General features: G+C 40.6%; 1 protein-coding gene and 1 long non-coding RNA gene across 5 annotated transcripts; one reads left to right on the forward strand and one right to left on the reverse strand.

The window, feature by feature from the left end:
- Window positions 1–2943: 2943 nt before the first annotated feature.
- Window positions 2944–23437, reverse strand: flvcr2b (FLVCR heme transporter 2b). 3 transcript variants are annotated; one of them, XM_056405525.1, is made up of 11 exons: window positions 22341–23437; window positions 18364–18505; window positions 13298–13438; window positions 12127–12194; window positions 11387–11490; window positions 9945–10055; window positions 7781–7886; window positions 7299–7410; window positions 5831–5886; window positions 4220–4375; window positions 2944–3426 (listed from the first exon to the last, which is right to left on the reverse strand). In XM_056405525.1, the coding sequence occupies exons 1-10, from the start codon at window positions 22926–22928 to the stop codon at window positions 4295–4297; spliced, it is 1509 nt and encodes a 502-aa protein (XP_056261500.1). In that variant the 5' UTR covers window positions 22929–23437; the 3' UTR covers window positions 2944–3426; window positions 4220–4294. The 3 variants fall into 3 exon arrangements, with proteins under 3 accessions (XP_056261500.1, XP_056261498.1, XP_056261499.1); XM_056405523.1 differs by lacking the exon at window positions 22341–23437 and adding an exon at window positions 19343–20201; XM_056405524.1 differs by lacking the exons at window positions 4220–4375; window positions 22341–23437 and adding an exon at window positions 19343–20297.
- LOC130187699 (uncharacterized) lies at window positions 11108–12504 on the forward strand. Of its 2 annotated transcripts, none has more exons than XR_008830494.1 (3): window positions 11108–11266; window positions 11394–11606; window positions 12129–12504. It is a non-coding gene; the product is annotated as an uncharacterized LOC130187699 (long non-coding RNA). The 2 variants fall into 2 exon arrangements; XR_008830493.1 differs by having other exon boundaries at window positions 11400–11606.
- Window positions 23438–23459: the final 22 nt, after the last annotated feature.

Raw genomic sequence — 23459 nt, forward strand, 5'->3', positions numbered from 1 at the left:
ATCTGTGAAGCGCCAGCAGGCAGATAGGATCAGCAATGCTCAGGGCAATGACGCACTTTACCATCATGCAACAGCATTGCAGAATAAATCATCATGCCATGGAGTATTCAGTAGTATTCAGTATGAGAGTGAGGTACACCATCACCCATTCTGTGGTTATACTGTTAATACTGGTAATCTGTCACAACACCATTCCCACAAGGCTGCGCATAAGCATGTCTAGGAGTGGGTGATATTATGATATATACCACCAGATGCCATTTATACTGAGTTGGCTTTTCTTTAAAGGAATAGTTCAAAATTTTGGGAGATGCACTTTTTTAGTCTCTTGTCAAGACTTAAATGAGAAGATTAATAACACTCTCGTGGCTGTGCTTCAAGTGTGGAGCTACAGGCAATGCTGCAGGAGATAGTTAGCTTAGCATTAAGACTGGAAAGCCTGGCTCTCTCTGAGGTTCAGAAATCGGCCTACCAGCACCTCTAAAGCTCGTTGTGAAGTTAATCCAAAAGCATATATTGTGCGGGCTTAAACAAACAAGATATGACATTTTAATTAATCAGATTTCAAGGTAATAGGAGGTGGACTCATTAAGTTTGCTAAGCTAAGCTAATCAACTTCCAGCTCTAGCCAACTCCATAGTTAATGCACAGATATATAAGTGCATAAGAGTGGTATCTTCGGTCTGGCTCTCAACAAGCAAATAAGCAAATTTTCCCCCAAAAAAGTACAGTTAATTTTTAGATCCTGAAACCAAAATAACGTTGGTGCTATCTTGTGCAATGTTGCAAATCAATAATTATGACTTATTTTATTGAACTTTTTGCATTACCTTGATTTTTCAAGTGTTTATATCAGCTGTTCAATTCTTATCAGTAAATAGTTTCTCAGTTGAATTTCTAGAGAACATATCACAACGTGTATCATATCATTATATATGATTGCACATCACATACAGCTTGTTTCCATATCGGCTTCTCACTCCTACCTCCTTCCCAGCACGTCACATATGAGAGCAAGAGACAGTTATGTGGGTTTCTCTAAGGCAATAAGTATTTAACAAATGAAGACCTGCTGCCATCTCCATGTGACCTATCATTAATAAGATCTACTTAACAAATATTAAATGGAAAATTTTCCTTGAATTCTCCCTCCAACTTCCCTCATAGCTTCATACTTGGTCCATCAGCAGAAAAGTAAAGTAACCAAACGCGTGACGAAAAACAAGCAAAAGTCCCTTGGTAAGAGCAAAGTGACTTAACCTTCACATGTACAGTAAGTTCTTCCGATCAGCCCTGAAATGTCACATGCATACAAGAGGCCTTATTCAAACATCCATCTCTACATGTGGGTGGGCAAACTGTCAGGAGTTTTCCCAGCGAGCCTGAGGTCACACCCTGCTCGTCCTCGTCCTTTTGTGACCTTCCTGTCTCCAGTTCATATATTCCACATTAATAAAGCTCATAAAAAGAGGGAAACTCTGCTGTGTGGCATACAGTATAAATAGTGTTGACACAACAAGTGATGTATGATGTCAGCCTTTTAGCTCCTTTATAAAACCAAACAGAAATCCTCTCTTCTGTTTCTTTGCATTTTTTTCCTCATCCAACTTCTCTCCTTCTTCAAAAGTGTTAAATAATAAAAGTAACGTTTGATGTGCTGCTGGGTGACTGACTGTGCAGCAGATGTAAAAGTCATTTGTTAGACTGAAGTGATGAATTTTGCATTTATCGACACTGAAACACTACTACTGAGTACTATTTCCACAGGTCTATGTGCTGACGAACCTGTAGCACCAGGAAAAACTCATGATAGAAACTTTAACAGTCAATCCATGCCAAGGATCAGTCATTAGCTAACTAGAGAACAATGAGATCATCAGAGAATCAGTCAAATGGGAGCTGCTCTTTGAATACTGGCCTTAAGTCAGGATGATCTCATAACAGAGCTGCTCCGAGGCAACTTTATCTCTTTATGCCAATGAGAAGTTTAATGTAGTCATTTACCAACACTTCAGATCTGCAGCTATGTGCTTTATTCAGGCTATTTTCACATTTTTGATCAAAGCAAAATATAAACAATTCAAGGGACACTGAGAGATCAAATTATATCCCCAATGTACACTGACCACGTTTTTTTCTCGTGCCCCTCACTTGAATCCTTGTGGGCCTTCTCGTTCATTAGACGAGTCACTGCTGTTTGTACGCAACAATGCCGCCACCATGTGACTGAGAGGGGTACACACACTCTTGTGTTTGTTTGTATGTTTCTGGAAAAAAAAAAGGGCCAGTAATATGTTCGAATCCTGTGTATATTATCCTCTTGAAGGTGAGTTATGGTATCACTGTAAAGGTATGATTCACTTTTTTTACCTTTGGCACACAGTTGACCTGTCTGGGTGCTGCCATTGTAAGAACTAGTGTATCTGATGAAGGCTGGAGGATGCAAAACATGTTTTTATACTTTGAATGAACATTTTATTTTTGGCCTTTAATCTATTTCAGTGTTTTGATTCACTATTGTCAAATCTGACAAACATCATCCACGTCTGTGTGCTGATTTACCTATTTATCATCTAACAAGAATAGTTATATCAGCTCTGAGAAAACCTGCATGTAACCTAATGTTATGATCAACATCTCAAAGCGTGACTTCATGCTGTGGTTACTGGAGCAAGATAACAGCTGTGTGTGCATGTGTGCCTGGATCTGTCCCTGGATCTGTCCTCCTGAAAGACAACAATGCAGCCATCTCTATACATGTCTGACACTGTAATCAGCGGCATCAGTGTCGTGATAACGGAATGATAAATGTCAATGTCATATTCAGTATTCTATGATACTACACCATGTCCCTGATCCCTGACTCGTATTGGGTGTGGTGGACCTGGGCGGGTTCCACAAGATAAGAAATAAAGTAAAGCATGACACAAAATAAAGACAAAAAACTTTATAAAACAGTTTTATTTCTGTTAAATAAGTAAACTTGAATGGTGTTAAAAAAATTACACAAAGTGTCATCAATATTGTATCCCTTACTGTGGACTGCCATGGATTAGAAAGCCTTTAATATGCTGCTGTATGTCTTTTTTTATTTCAGATATTTTCTACAAAAATCACATAAAAATGTGGATAATGTATTTACATGGTCAGCTGTTTATGTAATGATTAAATATGAGATTTAGTTCAGCATTTTAGCAATTTTTAAAAATAAATAACACAATATTATACATCTAACTCTTCTTAGAAGGGAAGTGGGTCTAAAGACTTCCTGATTGTGTTGTTCTACCTCAGTAAGTTACACTGCAACAGGAAGGAGATCATTGTCACTTTCTAGGCTTTTTTTTTTGTTAGTGTGTGTGTCTAAAGCTGGGCTTCTGTGACGATAGAAGCTGCAGCCAGGTTCACATCGTGGCAGTCAGAAGGTCCCTGTCAATCAAGAGAGGCTTGTTAATTCAACAGTTATATGGATCCTGCTGACTACAAGCTACGTTAAAACACATGAAAGCACAGTGTTGCTAATTTACCGCTAACATTTACAATGGCTCTGCTCTGTTCAAGCGTCTCAGTGAGTCATGCGTGACAGTGAGCCAGCACGCACTGTACCAGGATCCTGAAACTGAAGCAGCTAAATGAATAATTTTATGATTTATATCTGTTCTTTCCTGCTGTGACATGTCAAAATGTCATCTGTGGATGCATTACGAACATTAATAGATAAGACCACAGTTTCGTAATTAGGACTATAGATTCAAAGAAGATAAGGTTTTGTACCATAGAAAAAAAAAACTGTATATCAATAAAGATCTGAAATGTTATCTAAGATTTACGGTTATCGTGGGAGTTCATATCAGTCAGCTATCTGCTATCTACATAGTAAAATAATCATCTGAAGACTCCCATGTGAATGTGACTTTATTTTTATCATTATGTTGTTATTGTCAAAGACATATCAAGACATATCAGTGTGATGAGATTAATTATTACCTGAGCTAACTTAAAATGCATTCCTTAAATTCAGCTGGAATTGCTCCCAAGCTTGTTGGATAAAATCACAAACAAACAAAAAAAGAAGCTTCGTATTTACATGATTGTGTGAATATTATTCAGCGTGATCGTAAGAAACTGAGAGAATAGGCAGGTGAAAAAGTGAAGGGTGAAAAAGTGTGCAGCAGGTGTGGGTGATTATAGACAGTGTGTGCTGATCGCTCTGTGCTCCTACCTTTGTGCATCTGTGTGTTGAGCTAAGATTTGAGTTTTTTTTTTTTTTTTTTGTGGAAGCAGAAAGGTTTATTGATCAGGCTTGAGAAGGAGGAGTCTGCGGCTCGGAGATTAGCGCTGTGGCTCCGTAGTCTTGTCCCAACATCTGCCTCTCCGCCTAAAACAACAGCTACTGATCACTTCTCATTCAGTGTTTAAGGAGGCGTGAGTCTCCAGTCTGGGATGAAGTTCAACAGAATCTGATCTAAAAGGCAGTTTTTAAATTTCCCCCATTGAATTCCTGCTTGAATGAGTTTATGTTTGTAATTTATAGCTAATTTAAGTCATTTAGATTATTCTTAAACAACCCCAATGTTTAAAGGAACAGTTCGGCACAAATATGCTTATTCGCTTTGTTTCTGACAGTGAAATGAGAAGATCGACGCCACTTTCATCATCAATCGGTTATATATAAAGCTAGCATCTGGTTAGCTTAGCTCAGCTCCCAGCCAAGAAACAATTTGGCATGTAACCCCCTAAATGGTAAATTGTTGTTTTTATACTGCAGTATTTGTATGAAGTAGACAAGTGATATATAATGTGTTAATCGATTTTGTTCCCCTTTATGTTGTTTGTCTTTATGCTAAGCTAAGCTAATCATCTCCTGGCTCTAGCTTCACGGACAGATAAGGGAGTATAAATAAGAGTATAGATCTTCTCATGTAACTATCTCATCTCTCCACAAGAAAGCAAATGAGTATATTCCTGAAAACTATTGCAGAGTAAATCATGATCCCTCATGTCTGCTCTTCATTACATGTTAGCATTAGCATGTGGATAATTTGACTGCTTTCCTGTCAGCACTCATCCCTAACTTCACCACAGAGCTTGGAGACCCACCCAGGCATCAGTAACAACTCTTCTGATTTTGTCCACAGTCCTGTCGCCCCCTTCAGGCAGCACTGCTTCATTTTACTGCCCCTCCAAGTAATCTCTTTATCTCTCAAACCATTCAAACCAATGCTACCATACAAACTCTGAGCGCTCAAAACATATGTTAGTTAATATAATTCTTAACACAAGCACATCTCATCTGAAATGACTTCAAGTAGGTGAGTGACAATGTTTCTGACACAGCGGATGCATGCTTTGTTACACAACGTGCAGTAACCTGAGTGAGATGACAATGGCAGACATGCAGCAGAGACAGCGTAGCAGCATCGCGACATGTTCATCAGTATTTTATGTTTAATGGAAAATTGCTACAGACATGCAGACGACAGATAAAACAGACACGGCAGGGAGCAGAGAGTGAGTTATTTCTGGAGCAGCACAAGATGCACATGTGATCTTGACTGTATGCCTTCCATGCAAACTTATGACAAGCACACAGCAGACACTTTGACTTGCCTTAGTAGGAAAAGCACAGCACAATAACATTAATGATGATTCTGTTCAAGTGTCCTAGAAAGTCACGACGATGTCGCAACATGAACCTGTGCTTTTCTGACCGTGCCATGCCAAAGTGTGTTTTTATAAATATGCCTGTTCTACATCACACTACCACCACCACTGTTAGTCTACTGTATGTTCCCAACAAAAACACAAAGCACGACTCTCTTTTCACACTTACTGCTGCTTTGGCCAACAGGTTCGCATTTTGTCTCCGCAGATCAGACTTGATTAAGCCTGCAGAGAAATAAAGAGACAAACAGGTAAATCCTGCGTGAGATAATGACAATGACACTATTTTATTACAATTAAAAATATGACTTTAGGTCCACCTTAATGCATTTAAGGAAACACACATGATATGGAAATAAAAATGTGGTTGCATGACATGATGTAATAATGGTGACTACAGAGTAGATGACACAATCGAATCCTAACAGTGCCTCAATTAAAGTATAATACATTTTGTTCAGTATTTCCCAAGACTGTGTGGCAGGATGAAATACAGTATGTCTAACTCAAGTTATGCATCCCGGCTTATCTTCAAAGTTTATGTTGCACAAGTATAAAAACAGCTTGATTGCAATTTAATAATTAACCTCAACCCCTTCTTTAAGGACAATGTTTCACAACAAATTATAACCTTTGTAACTGAAAATTTTACAGAGAGACGATACTGTGAGCTTATTTTCTTTTAAAGCTGGCATGATGACCCCGGCAAAAGTGCACTCGTGTCTAAGTGCTGAGTAAGTTACAAAAGACAGTGAGTCAGTCTGCTGACCTTTGTGAGCAGAAAAGTCTCATTAAAGAGTCTGGGATTGTTTGTTGTAGTGTGCACAAAGTTAAGCGCTGCAGCGGCTAATACAAGTTATACATTGCTCATAAACCCCTCAATGGGCCATGCAAAAACACTCAAGTGGCTTTGTATTGACCGAGGTGTCAACTGAGGCATGAAATCTCCCCTGTAATCGCTGGAAAGCAAGTGCCACTGTATGTACTGTGTGTCAGTATAGCTGTGCAGCATTTCTAACCGTATGATGATTACCTTCTAGGTGATGCAAAAGTTTCCATTACTCAGTCAATGGACAACAAAATATTTACTGCTCCACCCTCTGACCTGTTTTTCAAGAAACTTCAGCTTGCAGCTTTGTTTAATGAAAAACAGTCACTTTTGAGCGACGAGGATGGAGACGGGAACAAGAAAGTGCCTGCGGCGACGGGAAGTCTTTCCCCAGACGACAGTTTAAAACAGAGTGTTGTGTTTTTACTTAACCTATTCAAGGAAATTAAAGAATTTCTAGGAACTAATTTCTAATCCCCGAGCTGCTTCTAACGTCAAACAGCTTTCCTGTAAGCTATGGCCTGTGACAAAATTCTTTGTTAATTATATTGAACAATAAAAACACATCTGTCACTGTGCTGGAAATATTCTGTATCATGACATTTAACCCTGAAACCGTCCTTCAAGTTATACAATAAGTGTGAGCTCCATTCTTGGAATTTAACATTTTCCCACAGGAGCATTAGTAAACCCATAACAGAAACAGTCACTAACCAAGACAATTCTTGTGCACTGCTCTATGTGACTCGAGATCAGTAGCTTGTTATGACTCTATGTAGTATATTTTTTACAGTCACAAAGGTCTTACCTGTCATTATTGTGCCAATTAGAAGAAAGACACAGAGGAAGATGTTTCCTGCCAGCGTGCCAAATTTATCGATGATCTTCCCCTGGCAGATGGTGAATATAATGCCAAACACCTGCGCATGCACAACATGTGACAGTTAAGACAAGAGCTTGGGAAGCCTGTGGGCATCAGCTATCCAGGGCTCCATTAAACAAAAGTATTTTGTGAGCGCCGCTTACACGCAAATTGCAAATTTGTGAGTCTTGCAAAGCCGTCACACACTTATGCACAGGCTGCAATTATGGTGTTTGTTTTTGTCTCACACTGTGAATTGCAGCATTTGCATGTTGCAAATTTGGTGAGAAGTTTCCTGGAGAAAAAAAGGTGAATGACTCACTTTCACTGTGTGACCAGTAAAAACACAAACACTTGTTGTTGTGCTGTCTAATCCACAGTTGGGTTATGTTATGTTGAGAACGACCCTTTGAGTGACTCAATCGTACTTGTGCTGAACAGTTGAGGAGTCCGGAGGAGGTTCCCTCTGACTCCGGGTACGTCAGCTCGACTGCAAACTCAAAGCCAAGCGGCAGGTAGCCCGTCATGAAGAACCTACACACACACACACACACACACACACACACACACACACACACACACACACACACACACACACACACACACACACACACACACACACACAGGGGCACAGAGACACAGAAATTATAATCATTAATCATCACATGTTCATCTATGACGGGGCTTTTCTGGCTCTCAACTCTAATACTTTGGATGTATTTTTCAACCGCAGCGATAACAGCTCTTCTTTCTGTTATTACCACAAAACATCTGGTTCTAATTTGACATTAACTTCAATATCACAGCCTGTATTTTGCATGTATACTTTAGGACACAACCTCTGTTCAATGATGTGTTGTTTTTTGTTTTGTTTTTTGGCCCTCCCACTTCCTAATACCTCACAACAAGATGAAAACTTTGTGTGAACTAAACGTAAATGTCCTCCCAGGAACTCAAGACTAATGCCTTCATCTATAGCTGAACAGAACTCGTCAAGTTATACAGGAACAACAGGATTTGAAAGTAGTCCAGTGACATCAGTTTATTGTCTCACTCAATAGCAGCAGCTCATCTTTCCACTGAAGTGACAATAACTGAAACTCAATGGCAGGGTTCTGACAGGGCAACAGCAGCAAAACACATCATCCTGAGTCAGTGCGTACTGTATTTCCAGACACCTTTCTTTGACATTTAAGTGGCTTCTTCTGCAAATAAGTACGCTTCAATAACAAGAACACAGAGCAGCAGACGTGATGCCTTCGCATATTGTTGCTTTTTTTTTTTTCTTTTTAAGATGCGAGTCCATCGAGAGCTTTGTTTAGGACACAGCGATACATAGAGAAATGTAAATTCCCAAAACAGAAGCTCTTACATAGAAAAATACTCAGCACAATGGTTGTACGCATTGGATAAAAGAAAGAGCTAAAGCAGTGTTATCAATTGAAAACCAGGAGCTCCAGGAGGACTGTGAAGCTGATTTGGTCTCCATTAGCCTGAGTCACATGAATCGTGAACACTGTCTGGCGTGCATGTGAGCATGTACGATTTATTATGTAGGTGTGCCTTCACAGAAAGGGCGAGCCCAATCTGGAAGACCAATCTGTGCTACTGAAGAGGTGTTATGATTTCACAACGGCCACATAAAGGTTCAAACTGGATGTGAAAGTATACTGCTGGCTACCAAATCCGCTTTTAATTTGAAAAGAAAAATAGCCTTGTGGATCATTATCCTCCATGAAGATTTTAACTGTCATTTTTCCAATTCATATTGCCTTGTATAGCCTTTATCTGAGAACCATGTTGAACACAACTTGACTGTTACTGTTAACTGTGTTTAAATTGTCCCTTTATTGTTTGCTTTGAAAAGACAGTATGTATCCCACACTCCCTGGAAAGCAGTAATGACATGTTGTGGATTTTCCTGCTGGCATTAAGTAAACTAAATTGAATTAAAATAACTGTTAGAGATGATTCCACACAACCCTGGTCTCTATCTATGTTTTCCTCTTCCCATGAGCAGGGGGTTGTGTTACCTCTGCTCTTTATATCCTGAGTTTGAATTCTAGGTCAGTGTGTACAAAGGCAAAGGCTTTACCATAGGTATATATATACATGATCTCATCAGGCCAAAGTTGACCACTGAATAAACATACTGTAAATTATTGTCGCAAATGTCAACACAAATATTGCACTCTGGGAAATTAACATAACAGACTTGACTGAATCTACTGGACAAGGGTTGGCAAAGTTTTCTGTCAATGATTCAGGTCTTCTTTTTTTTTTTTATAAATTGCTTACAGTGGAGGAGACACCCTCTGTGTAAGGAATCTGCAAATAGTTACAGCTTAAAATAGGATTTTACTGATCCCAGTCCAGTCCAGTCCAGTTGCTTTAAGATATAATCCATCTTGAAAGTGAATATTTTTGGTGATTTGGTAGCAAATGTATATATATATATATAATATTTTATATTATATATTCTAAAACAATGATGTGTATTTTGAATAAAGTATCATACACATGAGCACAGACATTAAAAACAAGTAAATCCTTATTGATGAAAAAAGAAAGAAGCAATGAATGAAAGAATACCCGAGAGCTCCGGCGGTGATGAAGACCACCCAGAGGTGTCCCAAACTGAGTGTAGCAGCATAGACGATCATCCCCACCAGAGACATGAAGTAGACCGCGAGGGTAGTCTGCCTGGAGAACACATGAAAAATATACAATGACTTGTTTTAGTTAATAAAATGTAATATATAAATAATAATATATAATTAACATTATCAGGATAAACTGCTGCGTTTTCAAGTGGAGAAACTCCTCATGTTACATTAGGCACAGTGGCAGACCACAGCAGCTTCTCAATGAATTAAAAATGCATTAGGTTAAAAGGCATATATATGATGAAGCTTTCAAATCTAAACATCCTCTGTGAAATGTTTGATCACTGGGTCACACTGTGTTCCCCCGGTCTGTTTGTTTTCGTGAATGCACATGAGGACAGAAAAAAGCTCAGTGGTCTCATACTGCTGCACTAATCAACAGGTGGCAGTAATGCGCCAAGAAACACAGCAATGTGCCAACAAAGCCAGTGAATCAGAAGAAGACTGTTAGCAAGAGAATATGGATGTAAACAATGCAGGTTTTCAAATTAAAAGCAAATGCCGTTGCAAATGTTTTACGGGGAAGAAAATGCATTAAACATGTTTGTTAGACCTAAACACAATGTGTTTTGATGAGTAACACTGAATGTGAAGTTATTTTTGATCGCAAGAAAACTCCACAGGTGCCTATAAAAATCACTTATAACTAAATAATCATTTTTATATGTCACAAAAACAGAATTGAATACATTTTGAAATAAATCTTGTCCACAATGACCATAACACAACTGAAACTGCAGTCTGACATTTGGAATAAATTAACTAAAAAAAAAAAGTCCCCATAAATGAATAATAAACACCATTTAAAAGGAACTGAATGGAAAGAACTGAATGGAAACAAAATTGGTGATAATATTGAAATTAACAGAGAAACTGAAAAATATGTGAGAAAGTGCTCTCGGGCTACAATGTGTGGGACTGAAAGTGTCCCTGCATGTGAGCCACATAAACGGCTGCATTCCTACATTTGCAGAACAAAAGTCTTGTAAATAAGACAGAGGGGGGTTAACTCAAGCACGCCCCCCCCCACCCCCCCCAGAGGGTGGACGCTGCTGTCAATACACAGCCAGAGAGCACATGAGGCAAAGAGGTCGCTGTCAGAGCAGCATGCTGCACCTGGAAAAGCAGACACGGAGCCCCGACAGCCAACACATAAATACTGAAGCTCTGCAGTGAGATGAGAAGGGGAATGACAATAAACAGGACAGAGCAGAGTTCGTGTAGCTGCTTAATGATGGATAAATACAGGTAGACAAAAAAAGTGGAAAAGAAGTGTTAGAAACTTTGGATTGTGAATCAATAAGTGACAATATTTTTTTTTTTTTCTTCCACGCTTTCTCCGTCTCTGCCCTTTCCCTTTCGCCTTACTTGTAAGTTTTAGTTTTGTCCAACCAGATGCCACAGATCAGGGAGCCGACCATGCCCGCTATGACGATGGTAAGGCCGATCCTCCCAGCATTCACCTCTTCTCTCTGAAGGGTCAAGGAAGACAGGACATTGGTCAGTGACCCTGTGACCATGTGACCTTACATACTGAGGAAAGACAAGGCAGTTCCAGATAAAGCAGACGCTGTTTCACACAGGGGAGGTGAGGTGTGAATTTGAATGAGCTGAATGAGTAATGTTTCTACATCAATCTGATGTTGCATCAGTCATTTCTTCACACATCCTCTTAATGGCCTTTAATATTATATTAAAAGCTTCAGAAGGAAACATTGTTCCATAAAATTATACATATATATCAGCAGCAGCCAGTTGTGATTCCTACTATGGCAATTACTACTACTACTGAAACTCAAGTGTTTCAGTAGTAGTACTCAAAATTATTTTAATTAGAAATAAATGAATTCTGTGTCAAGAGAAAACTGGGTTTATAAGTGTTAAATCTGTGAACACAGTGCAGTTCATTCATTTCATGTTGGATTATTTCTGGGTATTAAAAGGTTATAGTTCAAGCTGCCAATATGTGAATATAAATATAAACTCTAACCGCAATTTTTTTTCAAATGGCAAATTATAGGATGTGCATCAAGAGTTTTGGGAAGTATGAATGACTGGTGGTGAATATAAAGGAGACACTGAAGTGAAACACTGTTGTGTTTACTTACAGGGTAATGGTCGATGATCATGCGGTTCAGCAGGGTGCCAACAGCATAGAAACAACCTACGTTCAGACCTGTCGGACGGGAAAGACTGTCAAAGAAAGTGTGCGAACCACAAACCTCAGGAGAAAATTATTTTTCAGGAAACTTTTCACAACGTCGATGAGCTAACTTCCATAACGGAATTATGAAATACTGTAAAAAGAGTGCGGGGAAGGATTTGGTTCTCACTTGTGTGTAATGGACCAAATCAAACTGGTTTCCAAAACACAGAGCCGTCCTAAACCAAGGATTTCTATAAAAGGATAAGTAGCCCTGAGTGTTTTTTCTTCAACAAAAGGTTTATACAAAGCCGTTAACTCGGACATAAACTAAACAAGACAACTATACTTCTTTAAACACTCTTTATTTCATACTATTTGCATATATTACTGTCTAAGAATGAGTCTGCCTCCTGAATGTAAAGAGGAACAGCAGCTACAGCTCAGTTTAAGTGACGGGGACAGGTGGAGCTGCAGGAGAGAGAGAGCGTGACAGTCACAGGTAAATCTGAGACTCTGCATACTTATCTGGCAACCCGTATGACCACATTACACAGGAAGACAGAAGGACAGAGAGACAGAGACAAACACACACTAATAATAGTCACGTGAATTGTGTCCCATGAAATGACACAGAAAGGTAAATGGAGGTTAAAATGTCTCCTTAAACTGCTCGCAGCTGTCGTAGAGAGAGAGCAGCTATGATTGGACAAACTGGAAAGAAACTTTACTTTCACCTGATAAAATGTTTTACCTCCAGTCACGTCGCTCAAACACAGCTGTTAAACATTGTCAGACTATAAACAAACTTTGGACCCTGATACTTTGGACACTCACTATCATCTGTTTGGGCATTTGAATAATTAATGACTTGAGTGCAGCAAACTTTTATGACATTTAACATAACCCTTGTTACACTTTAAAGGGAGAGTGTTGGTCTACATGTATAATTCCTGCCATTATTCAGGAGAATCACTGACTGATGTGGTGCAGGGCAGCTGTGGTGATGTGTATGACACAACCTGAATCTCGCAACCATTTTCAGTTGGTCAATATAACAGTCAGTTGTGAGGAACAGCACTGACAATATAACTTTAAACAAACAACCGCTACTGCAGAGAGAGGTTATGACCGACCGTAAGTGACGATGAGGAGGATGAAGGGCCTGTTGCGGAGCAGCCTGCGGATGGAGGCGGTGTACGAGTACTGCTCTGGTGGGATGCTGCGAGCTGTGGCCTGGGCCTGGGTCGGAGGAAGTTTAGGACGCTCCTGGAAGACTGACATAGGGAGAAACCAACAACATTATTAAACACAAATTAACAGCAGATTCGGTGCCTTGTTAACCTCTTGACCTTTTGTTGTACCTAAAAGCACTGTTCAAACCTACAGAGCTGTCACTGAAATTACAGTCAGCAGCAGTGTCTACAAAGATACAAAAACCAGTCTTGCTGAAATATTGGAAAATGTGCAGTAATACAACCAGAAGCATCATATTATCTTAAACTGACACACTGGGACAAGTAGATATGAAATTACTATATGTGATATTGTCAAACAATGTAGAACAATATTTTTTTTACTTTGAAGCTGGGGGCATTTAAGAAGAATATTGGGATTTAACAGGCTAAATCAACAGAGGTTTACTGTTAGAAATTATGTTTGTCCTCTTTACACAAGCAAACTGCTGCGGCTGCAAACCTCCGATATGTGTACCACACGCCTGTGCCTCTGCACAGATGAGCCATCTGTACTGTGTGTAAAGCAGCTTCAAACATTTCAACATGTGGACACATTCACACAGTTGGACAGGTCCAAACACATACAGCGTGGTGCAGCTAGTCTTGTGCTGAGCGTTCTGCAGGCTGAGGGGCAGGCAGCCACTTCTCCGGGTGAAAACTGTGATGTGACCTGCTTCACTGGTTCTTTCTCCTGGGTGGGAGCACATGCCCTCAGGACTCTAGGGAAACACAGATGTCTCTCTTTGTGGATACTGGAGCTGAACCAACAACTCCCCCTCCCCTGGTCAATCTGACCTGGAGGTTTGTGTGCAGTGACCACCTCTCCCTCATTTTACTAAACAGACCTGCTCTTAGGCCCGGCTCAGACCTGGTATTAACATGTCTCAGGTGATCGGATCACAGGTGGACAGCTCGAAGGTGTGAACGCACCCAAGACGCATTGAGGACTCATGTGAGATCCGATCATTCAGACCACATTCGGAGATAGTCCAGCCCACGTGTGTCCAAGTTGTTTTTAGCAGTGTGAACGCAAATGCGTCCTGGGCCACATAGAAGGACCGCCTACTCTACTGACGTCACAGTCTGATGAATCCCGCCGCAGTTTATAATGAACCCAAATATTTTACTGTTTCAAATGCATCAAACTTTATTTAACTGTAAGAGCATTAATTCGCTCAACCCCTCGCTCGCTCGCTCTCTTTCTCTCTCACACACACACACAAGCACATTGACAACGGACCCGACTGTCCATTGGCTAAAAGCAACAACACATACCTGTTTATTTGCATATAAAACAGGAAATCCGATCACAGGTGGTCAATCGAGACGCACGTAGGGACGCATTTTAAAGCCAGGTGTGAACTTGATGAAGTGAAGGTGACGTCATTTAAACTATAACAGGATCCCAGCCGCATTTTTCTGTATGTGCGGTCACTGTTTGTCAAAGGAAATGCAAAGTTGTATTCAAATAGCTTTTGGAGTGCTCACACTGTATATTTGTAAACTTGTAGTTAAATTTGTACATGCTAATTTTCCTTTTTAACACCCGGTGATTCCCCTCATTCACTCCTATTATGTCTTAGTGGTAAACTCAGCAGCAGCCAAACTTCTTCCCCCCCCCCCCCCCCCCCCCCCCCTCTTTGCACACAGTTTATGAAAATCTCTGAATCCTGGGACTTTGTCTGCCCTGCTGACTCACAAGCCTGTTGCAGGGCCACAGATGGCCCAGCCAGCAGGACAACCCTCACACATGGCATCTTGCATGTATGTGTGAGGGTGTGCTGTGTGCGTGAGTATATGTGTTATATCATGAAACTACTGCGGCCAACTGGTGTGAATTATCTCGCTGGAGTAACCAAGAGCAGCACAAGTCACATCCTTTGCTCCGTCCCAATCCATCACACGGCCTGAAGTGGAGGAGAGTCTGTACTTGCAGTGGGGAGTCTGGGCCCTGATGAGTCTTTAGATAGCAAAAGCTTTGTCTGCAGAGCTATGTGATGTGGGTGAATTACGAATTTTTATGCTTTATCTCTAGCATATCTATCTTTCCAGTGCAGTGTTTGTTTATGTGAAATAAACTAAAATGAAATGCCAGAAGGGGATGAATATAAGAGGTTGCAAGATGTTTACCAGGATAGGAAATAAAATCACATGAAATTCTGCAACAATATATTTGCCATTTGTGAAATACTGTAAAATTTTCCTTCCTCAGTCCCCTAAAAATGATTGAAATGGAACAGTCTGAGTGAGGGAAAGCCCCCAATGATTAAGCATAACTCAGACATGAACACTGGAACAGGGGGTGCAAATACTTGGGTTTTGAAAATAGACTAATTTGCTTTCTTGCTGAGAGTTAGATGAGTAGATTGACACCATGCTCCCACTTGTATGAGCCAAGAGATGGTGAGCTTAGCTTAGCACAAAGACTGGAAACAGTTGGCCTGGCTCTATAAAGCTGCACCTCTAAGGCTCACAAATTAACTTTTATGCACTTATATGTTGTTTGTTTAATCTGTACAACCAAAGTGAAGTCACTGTAAGTCAAAGTGTAGTATACGACATCACTCCTAGGAAAACAACTACTTATTTTATATAATGTGTTTATAACTGAGCTTTTAAAAGCACTGGTAGGCAAATTTTGTAACTTTTGGATAGAGCCAAGCTAGCTGCCCCCCCCCCCCTTGTTTTCAGTCTTTATGCTAAGCTAAGCTATCCATCTTGTAGCTGTAGCTTCATATTTAGCATACAGAATGGTGTCGATCTTCTCATCTACCTCTGGGCAAAATTGGAAATAAGTGTATTTCCCAAAATGCTGAACTACTCCTTTAAAGGGTCACAAGCAAAAGGGTTTGATAAGACAGACATAATTATGAACCAGGCTCATAAAAGTGTCAGATGAAAAAATTCACATGGTACAATGTCCTGCTGGTCTAATGAACAGAGAATGAGCTGAAGTCTGCATTTCAAGGTGCGCTTTAAACAACAGGAGACTATCGTCAGACTACAGTGACAGTTTAGTCAGACTGAATGCTGTGCATGGTACTACTACGGAATGCCTTCACAAGCATCCTTTTGTGTTTCTGAATGCTTACGAGCGCCCCCACCCTACCATCCACCCACCCCCCACCCCCTCCTAACGTGACAGGACAACAGCTTTTTTCATGCGACTGCTCTGACCACTCCTCAGCACTACTAACAGAACTACTATCTGTGTTCTGACTAACTACTTCTGTTATCAGTCTATACCTCCTCCCTGAATGACACAGCACATGAATCTCGTTTTCTCAGTGACACAAACAGAGAGAAAAATGAATGTAATTGTGAGGTATGAGGTGTGAGGTACTAAATGTGTAATTAAAAATATAAACTCTGAGCTAATATATGAGGCAAAAGAAAAAGGAAAGTCGAAATGCATGGGCAGCAGATATAAAGCAGACGACAGCGAAGCATTTTTCCTGAAAGCTCACATCCCGTTTGTCACACCACTTCCTTCTATCAGACAATGCTAAGTCCCTTTGTTACCATAGGTCCTCTTTTTTGATATATCCATGAATCTAACGTTTAAATTACAAAACAACATTGTGATTTTAGTGCTGTAGCGCTCGTGCTGTACATTCTTGCCCATTCCCGTGACATCTCTCCTGACCTTACTTGTATCACAATAGTGTCTTTTTTGTCTCCCCCTCAGGAGGGGTTTTGTGCTGGTGCGAACATGCAGGTCAGCACTTGTCTTTTTGAATGGCGCTTCTTGTCAGAGTGTAAGGCTGCTGTAAATTAAAACCATCATCAGACGGATCCACTGAACAGGGAAATCCCATTGGCCCGTCTGAAAAAGATCCAGACAAAGGCATCAAAAAGCCTGAGTATGCGGGGAGGTGTAAGAGCTTAGTGAGTGAGGCGATGACGTGTTTGAGCTAATTCATTTCACTCACTTGACTCCTTCATTGACCACTACACCTCTTTACCCATTCACAAAAAATCATTGACTACGCAGTGCAGTAAAATCAGTTTTGATTTAATCTGCATTTTATGTAAATTCAAAAACTGCCAAAACTGCAAAAAAAACATATCACCCTTTAAAATGTCTAGTCACCCATAAAGTTTCGGTTTTATTTGCTGAGGTTCCTGTCCCCACTCCAGTACGATGGAGGTAAATGGAGTTTCTCTTGCACTGAACAAAGCACTGGGAAAGTACATCTGAAATACTGAAGAAGAGTTGAACATGTTGAAATGTTGGAACAACTTTCTATTGAGGAAATAGTCCCACTGAGAATCTTAAAATGTAGTTTTTCAATGCTCTGAGCAGAACAAATAAAATATTTTCACTTCCATTGTGTTGAGGCGACAGGACATGTTTCATTCATGAACGTCTCAAAACCACTACAGGTCAGAGAAACCACCTGTGCTCTAAAGCTGAAAGGATTAGCTTATTAATCATTAGTCCTTTGAAAGAAAATTAACTGGCAACCATTCTGATAATTGATTATTTGTTTAAGTCATTTGTTAAGCAAAAAGATTAAAAATCCACAGGAACCAGTTTCTCAAATGTGAATATTTGCTAGTTTCTCTTGTTTTTTATGATTGTGAACTCAACATCTTTGTATTTTTGACTGTTGGTATGACAAAAACAGCAATTTGAATATGTTGGGCTTCGGCTTCAGGAAATAATAATGGGAATTTTAGATTAAACAATCAATCGGTTATTAAAGAAAATAACTGTCTGCAGCCTTACAGTTCTCGTTTGATGGAATAATTCTACCAGGTTTTCTGTGTGTTAAATACTTGACAGAGAAAAATTTAAGCAATTCGATAAAAGCGACCACTAACTAACAAAAACAACACAACCTAAAACGATCTTATGGTCTTAAAACTAAACTAACTAACCATGACAAGACAAAGTTTGGAGAAAATACTAGTTTTGTTACCGGGGTGGAATGACCCTTTATGTGCTACATTCATCTTACCAAAGACAACAAGGATAAAGAGTAAGGTAGCCACTCCTGCTGTGATGTAGAACATGACGCTGATGTGGTGAGCCAGCTCATCCATGTCGTCCACATTAGGCACCAGGATGGGAGGCACCAGGAAGCCAATGGCGATGCCCAGCTGTGAGGCAATGAAAACACATATAACACAAGTTAAGGACAGAACACAGGTGAGTTGAGTAAAAACAGCAAGGGAACACACCAAGAGGTACATTCATGTTTTTACAGTGACATTAAATGGCTTAAAAAGATTCTGCTTTTAACAACACTGCTGCTACATACTGACTGAATGGTACCACAGCCTGTGTATTTAGAGGCCATTTTTGTATATTATAGCGATGTCATTTTTACTCTTCACCATTATTAGTTTGTTACTGGTTCAGATGCAAATTGGACATGCAACTTTAAAACCTAAATCATCTTTAAAGGAACACATCTTGATTTAAATTATTTAAATTATTTGATTAAAGTTCAATTTTAATGATTAAAATTAATTATTTCAACTGAATTTCAATCATCAACAATTTTTCTTACAATATCTCTCATCTGTAACTTGCAGCTCAATCAAACACCAAATACAAGTTATTGCCCAAGAGAAAACCAACTCAGATAACCATAATAATTATTATATTAGCTACCACATCACATTGCTATATGAACATATTTCAACAGCATCCATGTCATCTGACTAATTAACACAGAATTTCAAGATTGGGACCAAAAGTTTTTACATTTAAACCTCTAAACCGACCGAGTCTGATGACCAGGTTTCAGCAAACAGTTAACATGATTCTCTCAGGCCTCTCACACTGAGACACTACAAGTCGTATGTGACTCTGGCATCCAGTGCAGCCCTGCACAATCTACAGACAGCTGTCGGACAGTTCATGCCTCTCTACGTGTCGCCAGCTGCAGAAAGCAGAAGTTAAAAGGTGAGTGATCACATATTCAGACTAACCTGGTTTCCCAGAACTCCTATGGAACAGGCAGTGGAAACCTCTTTCTCTCCAAACCACACTGAGGCGAGGTAAGAAGGAATGCCAAGGACAAACACCGTGGCTACTGAGCACACAAACTGGCCCAAAAAGGTGACTGGGAACAGATTGGGACTTGCACTACCAATTTTTATCCACGCGCCAATGCAGTTAAAGGCTGAACCAACGAGGACGACATCCCGGATGCCCCTGTTTTCCAGAAGCCACAGGACGGGCAGAATAAGTGGGATATAAGTGAGCAGATATATCATGGCCAACCAGTCGATGGCCAGGGAGTCAATGTTGTAAAAGCGCATGAAAATGTTGCTAATAATGCCGTACTGGAGCCACATGAAGGCATTGCTGGCTGAGACGGCGCTGAAGAGAAACAGCATGACCCAGCGACGATGGTAAAGTTTGGTCTCAGGCTTCGGGGCCAGCTCTGCACGGTCACCTTGCAAAGCCTCGACGTCTAACCGGGAACCAACGGGTCCTGGACTCCACTGCAGCGAAGCGAGGCCTGGAGCGAGATTCTTTGCAGCCTTGGACCGCGGCCATTCCTCGCCACTGAGTTCAGAATTTGCATGGTTGCCTTTCAAAGTATTGTTTTGTGGCATTTCAACTGTCCTAAAGCGGGGCCCTGGAACGTGAGAGGTGAGAGGTCTTAAGCTTTCGCAGCTTGTGTCCTAACAGCTTGCTGTCCTGTGTGCAAACTGCTTGTTGTAGAAAGATGCCAGAGAGTGAGCACAGCTGGGGCTACTTAATGCTTTCACCAGCGTCCTCAGTCCATTCACAACTCAGTGCATGTGACGGCATTGAGCCTCCATACCGCATGTCCACATATTTATTACCTTCAGTCCTGTCATGTGATGTTAATATAGGAAATCTTCCAATTCTGTCTAAACCACTCCCACCAACTCAGACCCTGTTTTACCTCTTTAGTTAACGGTCCAAATAGCAGTTACCCCAGAAAACTAAAACAGAGATATTTCTCCGATGAACTTTAATGAAGTCTCTCTCATTTGAACGTGAGGAAGATTTTGTTGCTGCAAGAGGTTAATGTTTCCAGGTCTTTGTTCTTGTTTACCTACAGATCCCTGTACTGTACTGTACTGTACTGTACTGTACTGTACTGTACTGTACTGATGCAAAGGATATTCTTTAAGTCACCCTTCCTCTAGTCATTTCATATATTTATTTATAGATATATATATAATGCATATATGCCGTTGTGTTATTTGATAAATGTATAACTTTTTTCTTTTTAACCGTGCCTGAAATGATCCACTCTCTCAGCCTTTGAAGACACTACGAAAGAGAGGACATGAATGTGGCAACAAAGCCTTCAATGTGATGTCTTTAGACTTCCTTCTTGCAGGAGGGTGTGATATGACGACATGTGCTAATACAAAAGCGGTTTGGATGCTTTAAAATAACCTACGACACAACCAAACTGAGGCCTCATCTATTCCGAACAGTTCAGACACAAATGACAGAAAAGCGCTTCTTGTGTTAAGAGAATAAACTCCGACATCTCAACATGTCAACGTGTGTTCTATGTCATTAGGAGTAGTGTAAAGGAAAGTTTGAATAGTGTTAAATCTTTCTTTTAGGTGCCTCAACACATGCTCCCGAAGATTTGAAGGAAGTCTGCAAGTGTTTGTTCTTCTTCTTTTGAACCCGATTCGTGCTCTAGGACGCAAGCAGCAAATTTCCCAGCACTAAGTGATGACTTTTCAGTGACATTTCCTTGGAGTTGATGTTGAGTTGACTCAAGTGTTGTTTGCTCAAAACTGTGGGCTTATATTAACGGTGGCATGATGCTGATCTTTGTGATCCCGTCTGCTTATTTGGTTGCTCATGAAAAACGCAGCTGCTACTCATCTAAACAGAAAAGCAGCACATTGATGGTTTTTCTTTAGTGTGGATACATTTTCCTAAAAGCCAAATGTGCATCACCATGTAGAGGATTTTGTGTGTGGGTTATGTGGAGTGACAAGTCGCAGTCAGAGAATGTGGTGGTCGAAAGTTGAGAAACTATTTTCATGGGTGATTTACAATACATTCACAATACTATGATCTGCCTTGGCTTAATAAATAAATAAAACTATTCAACTCAAAGGCTGGTTAATTTCAATCTTCTGGTTAGATGCTGTCCTTTATCTATCTATCTATCTATCTATCTATCTATCTATCTATCTATCTATCTATCTATCTATCTATCTATCTCAGTACTGGAAGAAGCTTGTGTCTTATGTAATTTTTCCAATTCTTTTTTAGGTCTTCCCTGGGGCCACGACCATAATCTGTGCAAAAGCAGCCGTGCCCAGATCTGCTAACAGCCTCATATTTTTCAGTGTGTCACTGACATAATGCCATTAACTTGAAGAATTTGAATTTTTCCTGGCAGCTATACCGACCTGAGCATGCTCCATATTGTAACTTGGATATTTTATTAGTTTTTCTTTCAAACATCTTATCCTATAGTTTCTGTTTGTTTGTTTGTTTGTTTGTTTGTTTGTTTGTTTGTGTGTTTGTTTTGTTTTTGAAGAACTCTTTCTGTGATTACTGCTATTTCTCCTTCTCTGTTTCTCATATTGTATATTGTGTTTCAGAGGTTTGAATGAATGAATTACAGCCATGGCTGAGGGCAAGTATAAGCACTGACCACCTGAGAACCTGTTCACAGTAGTACATATATGCCTCTTCTTGCATGCTGTAGCTGCATCGCTGTGTGTTGCTCCCATTCATTCTCTCACATTCTTAGCTAACAATGTTGTGCCTTGGACGCACAAGAGATGCACTGTGGTCGCCTGAACGTGCGTAATTACGCAAACGAGATGTGCCAAATAGATGTGGGAATGTCCAAATGATTAGTGGTTAGTGGAGCTCTTAAATATAGGTTAAATCGGTGATCAAGTAGGTGAAGGGCTAACTTGACCTACTTACTGAACAGAGGACTCTCTTTGCCTCACAGCCTACCTGATTCCCGAAGACTCCGATGGAGCAGGCCGTGGACACTTCCTCTGAACCGAACCACACCGACGCGATTCTCGACGGCATCCCGAGGATGAACACCTGCGCCAACGAGCAGGAGAACTGCCCCAGAAAGGTGACGGCGAACAGGTTGGGTTTGACGCTGGCCACTTTGATCCATGTCCCGGCACAGTTAAGCGCAGTGGCTACCAGCGCGATGACCCGGAGCCCCTTCTTGTCCAGCAGCCAGGTTACAGGGAAGATGAAGGGAATGTATGTCAGCATGTAGATCATAGACATCCAGTCTATGGTGAAGGTGTCCACGTTGTAGAACTTCATGAAAATGTTGTTGATGATCCCGTACTGTATCCATTGGAAGGAGTTGCAGAGTGAATAAGAGCTGAACAGGAGGACAATCATCCACCGGCGTTTGTACAGGCGGGTAGGTTGCGGCGCTTCGTGACCGTCCTGCTCACCCTGATAGTCGGCGCGCTGCGCCGCGTCACCCGCCTCCAGCTTGACATTGTTCTCCAAGTCCGCTCTAGTTTGATCCTCGTGAAGTTTAGTGTCTCCTAACGCTTGTTTCTCGCTCATATTAAACTGGTGTTTTCGATATACTCATGGAGTATAAAGTTTACACCTAACTGCTCTGGTTAAAGCACTTCAAACTAAGCTGAGAGGCTGAAACTCGCTCTGTTTCATGGGTGAACAGTCAACGCTTTATAGGCCTACAACTTCATGTTTTCAGCTTAAAGGAGAAGTTCAACTCAAACGTTATGTTTCAAATCTCCAGTCCATTGATTTGAACAGTTAATAAGCAAGTAGTGAAGACTCTACAACTTGCAGTTTGAGCGGCACTCTCGGATCCATAAATTCATTTCCTCCCAAGGTTGAAGTTACTGGAGAAGTCGAGCTTACGCCTAAAGCCTGTGCTGTTGAAATAATTTGGAGTTACAGATAACTTTGTGGGTGAATATGATCCTCTCAGGTCGAGTTTACCGAGTGTTAACACGTGTAGGAGCGCCTGCTGTGACCCTCCACCCGGACCTAAAAACCGCTTTGGGATCTTGAAATAAATCGGTCAACTGAGGAACAAGGGCGGAGTTTCCTTGACGGGTGTTTGTG

The sequence above is a fragment of the Seriola aureovittata genome, chromosome 19, assembly GCF_021018895.1.
Source record: "Seriola aureovittata isolate HTS-2021-v1 ecotype China chromosome 19, ASM2101889v1, whole genome shotgun sequence".
Lineage (NCBI taxonomy): Eukaryota > Metazoa > Chordata > Actinopteri > Carangiformes > Carangidae > Seriola > Seriola aureovittata.

What these genes read in the sequence shown, in the direction of transcription:
- flvcr2b (XM_056405523.1), bottom strand. Translation starts at nt 19,975, where the DNA reads ATGCCACAAAACAATACTTTGAAAGGCAACCATGCAAATTCTGAACTC. An exon ending in TGATCATCGACCATTACCCT is followed by an intron (nt 11,491 to 12,126) that starts GTAAGTAAACAC and finishes TTGACCCTTCAG; the next exon opens with AGAGAAGAGGTGAATGCTGG. An exon ending in AATTGGCACAATAATGACAG is followed by an intron (nt 5,887 to 7,298) that starts GTAAGACCTTTG and finishes ATTTCTCTGCAG; the next exon opens with GCTTAATCAAGTCTGATCTG.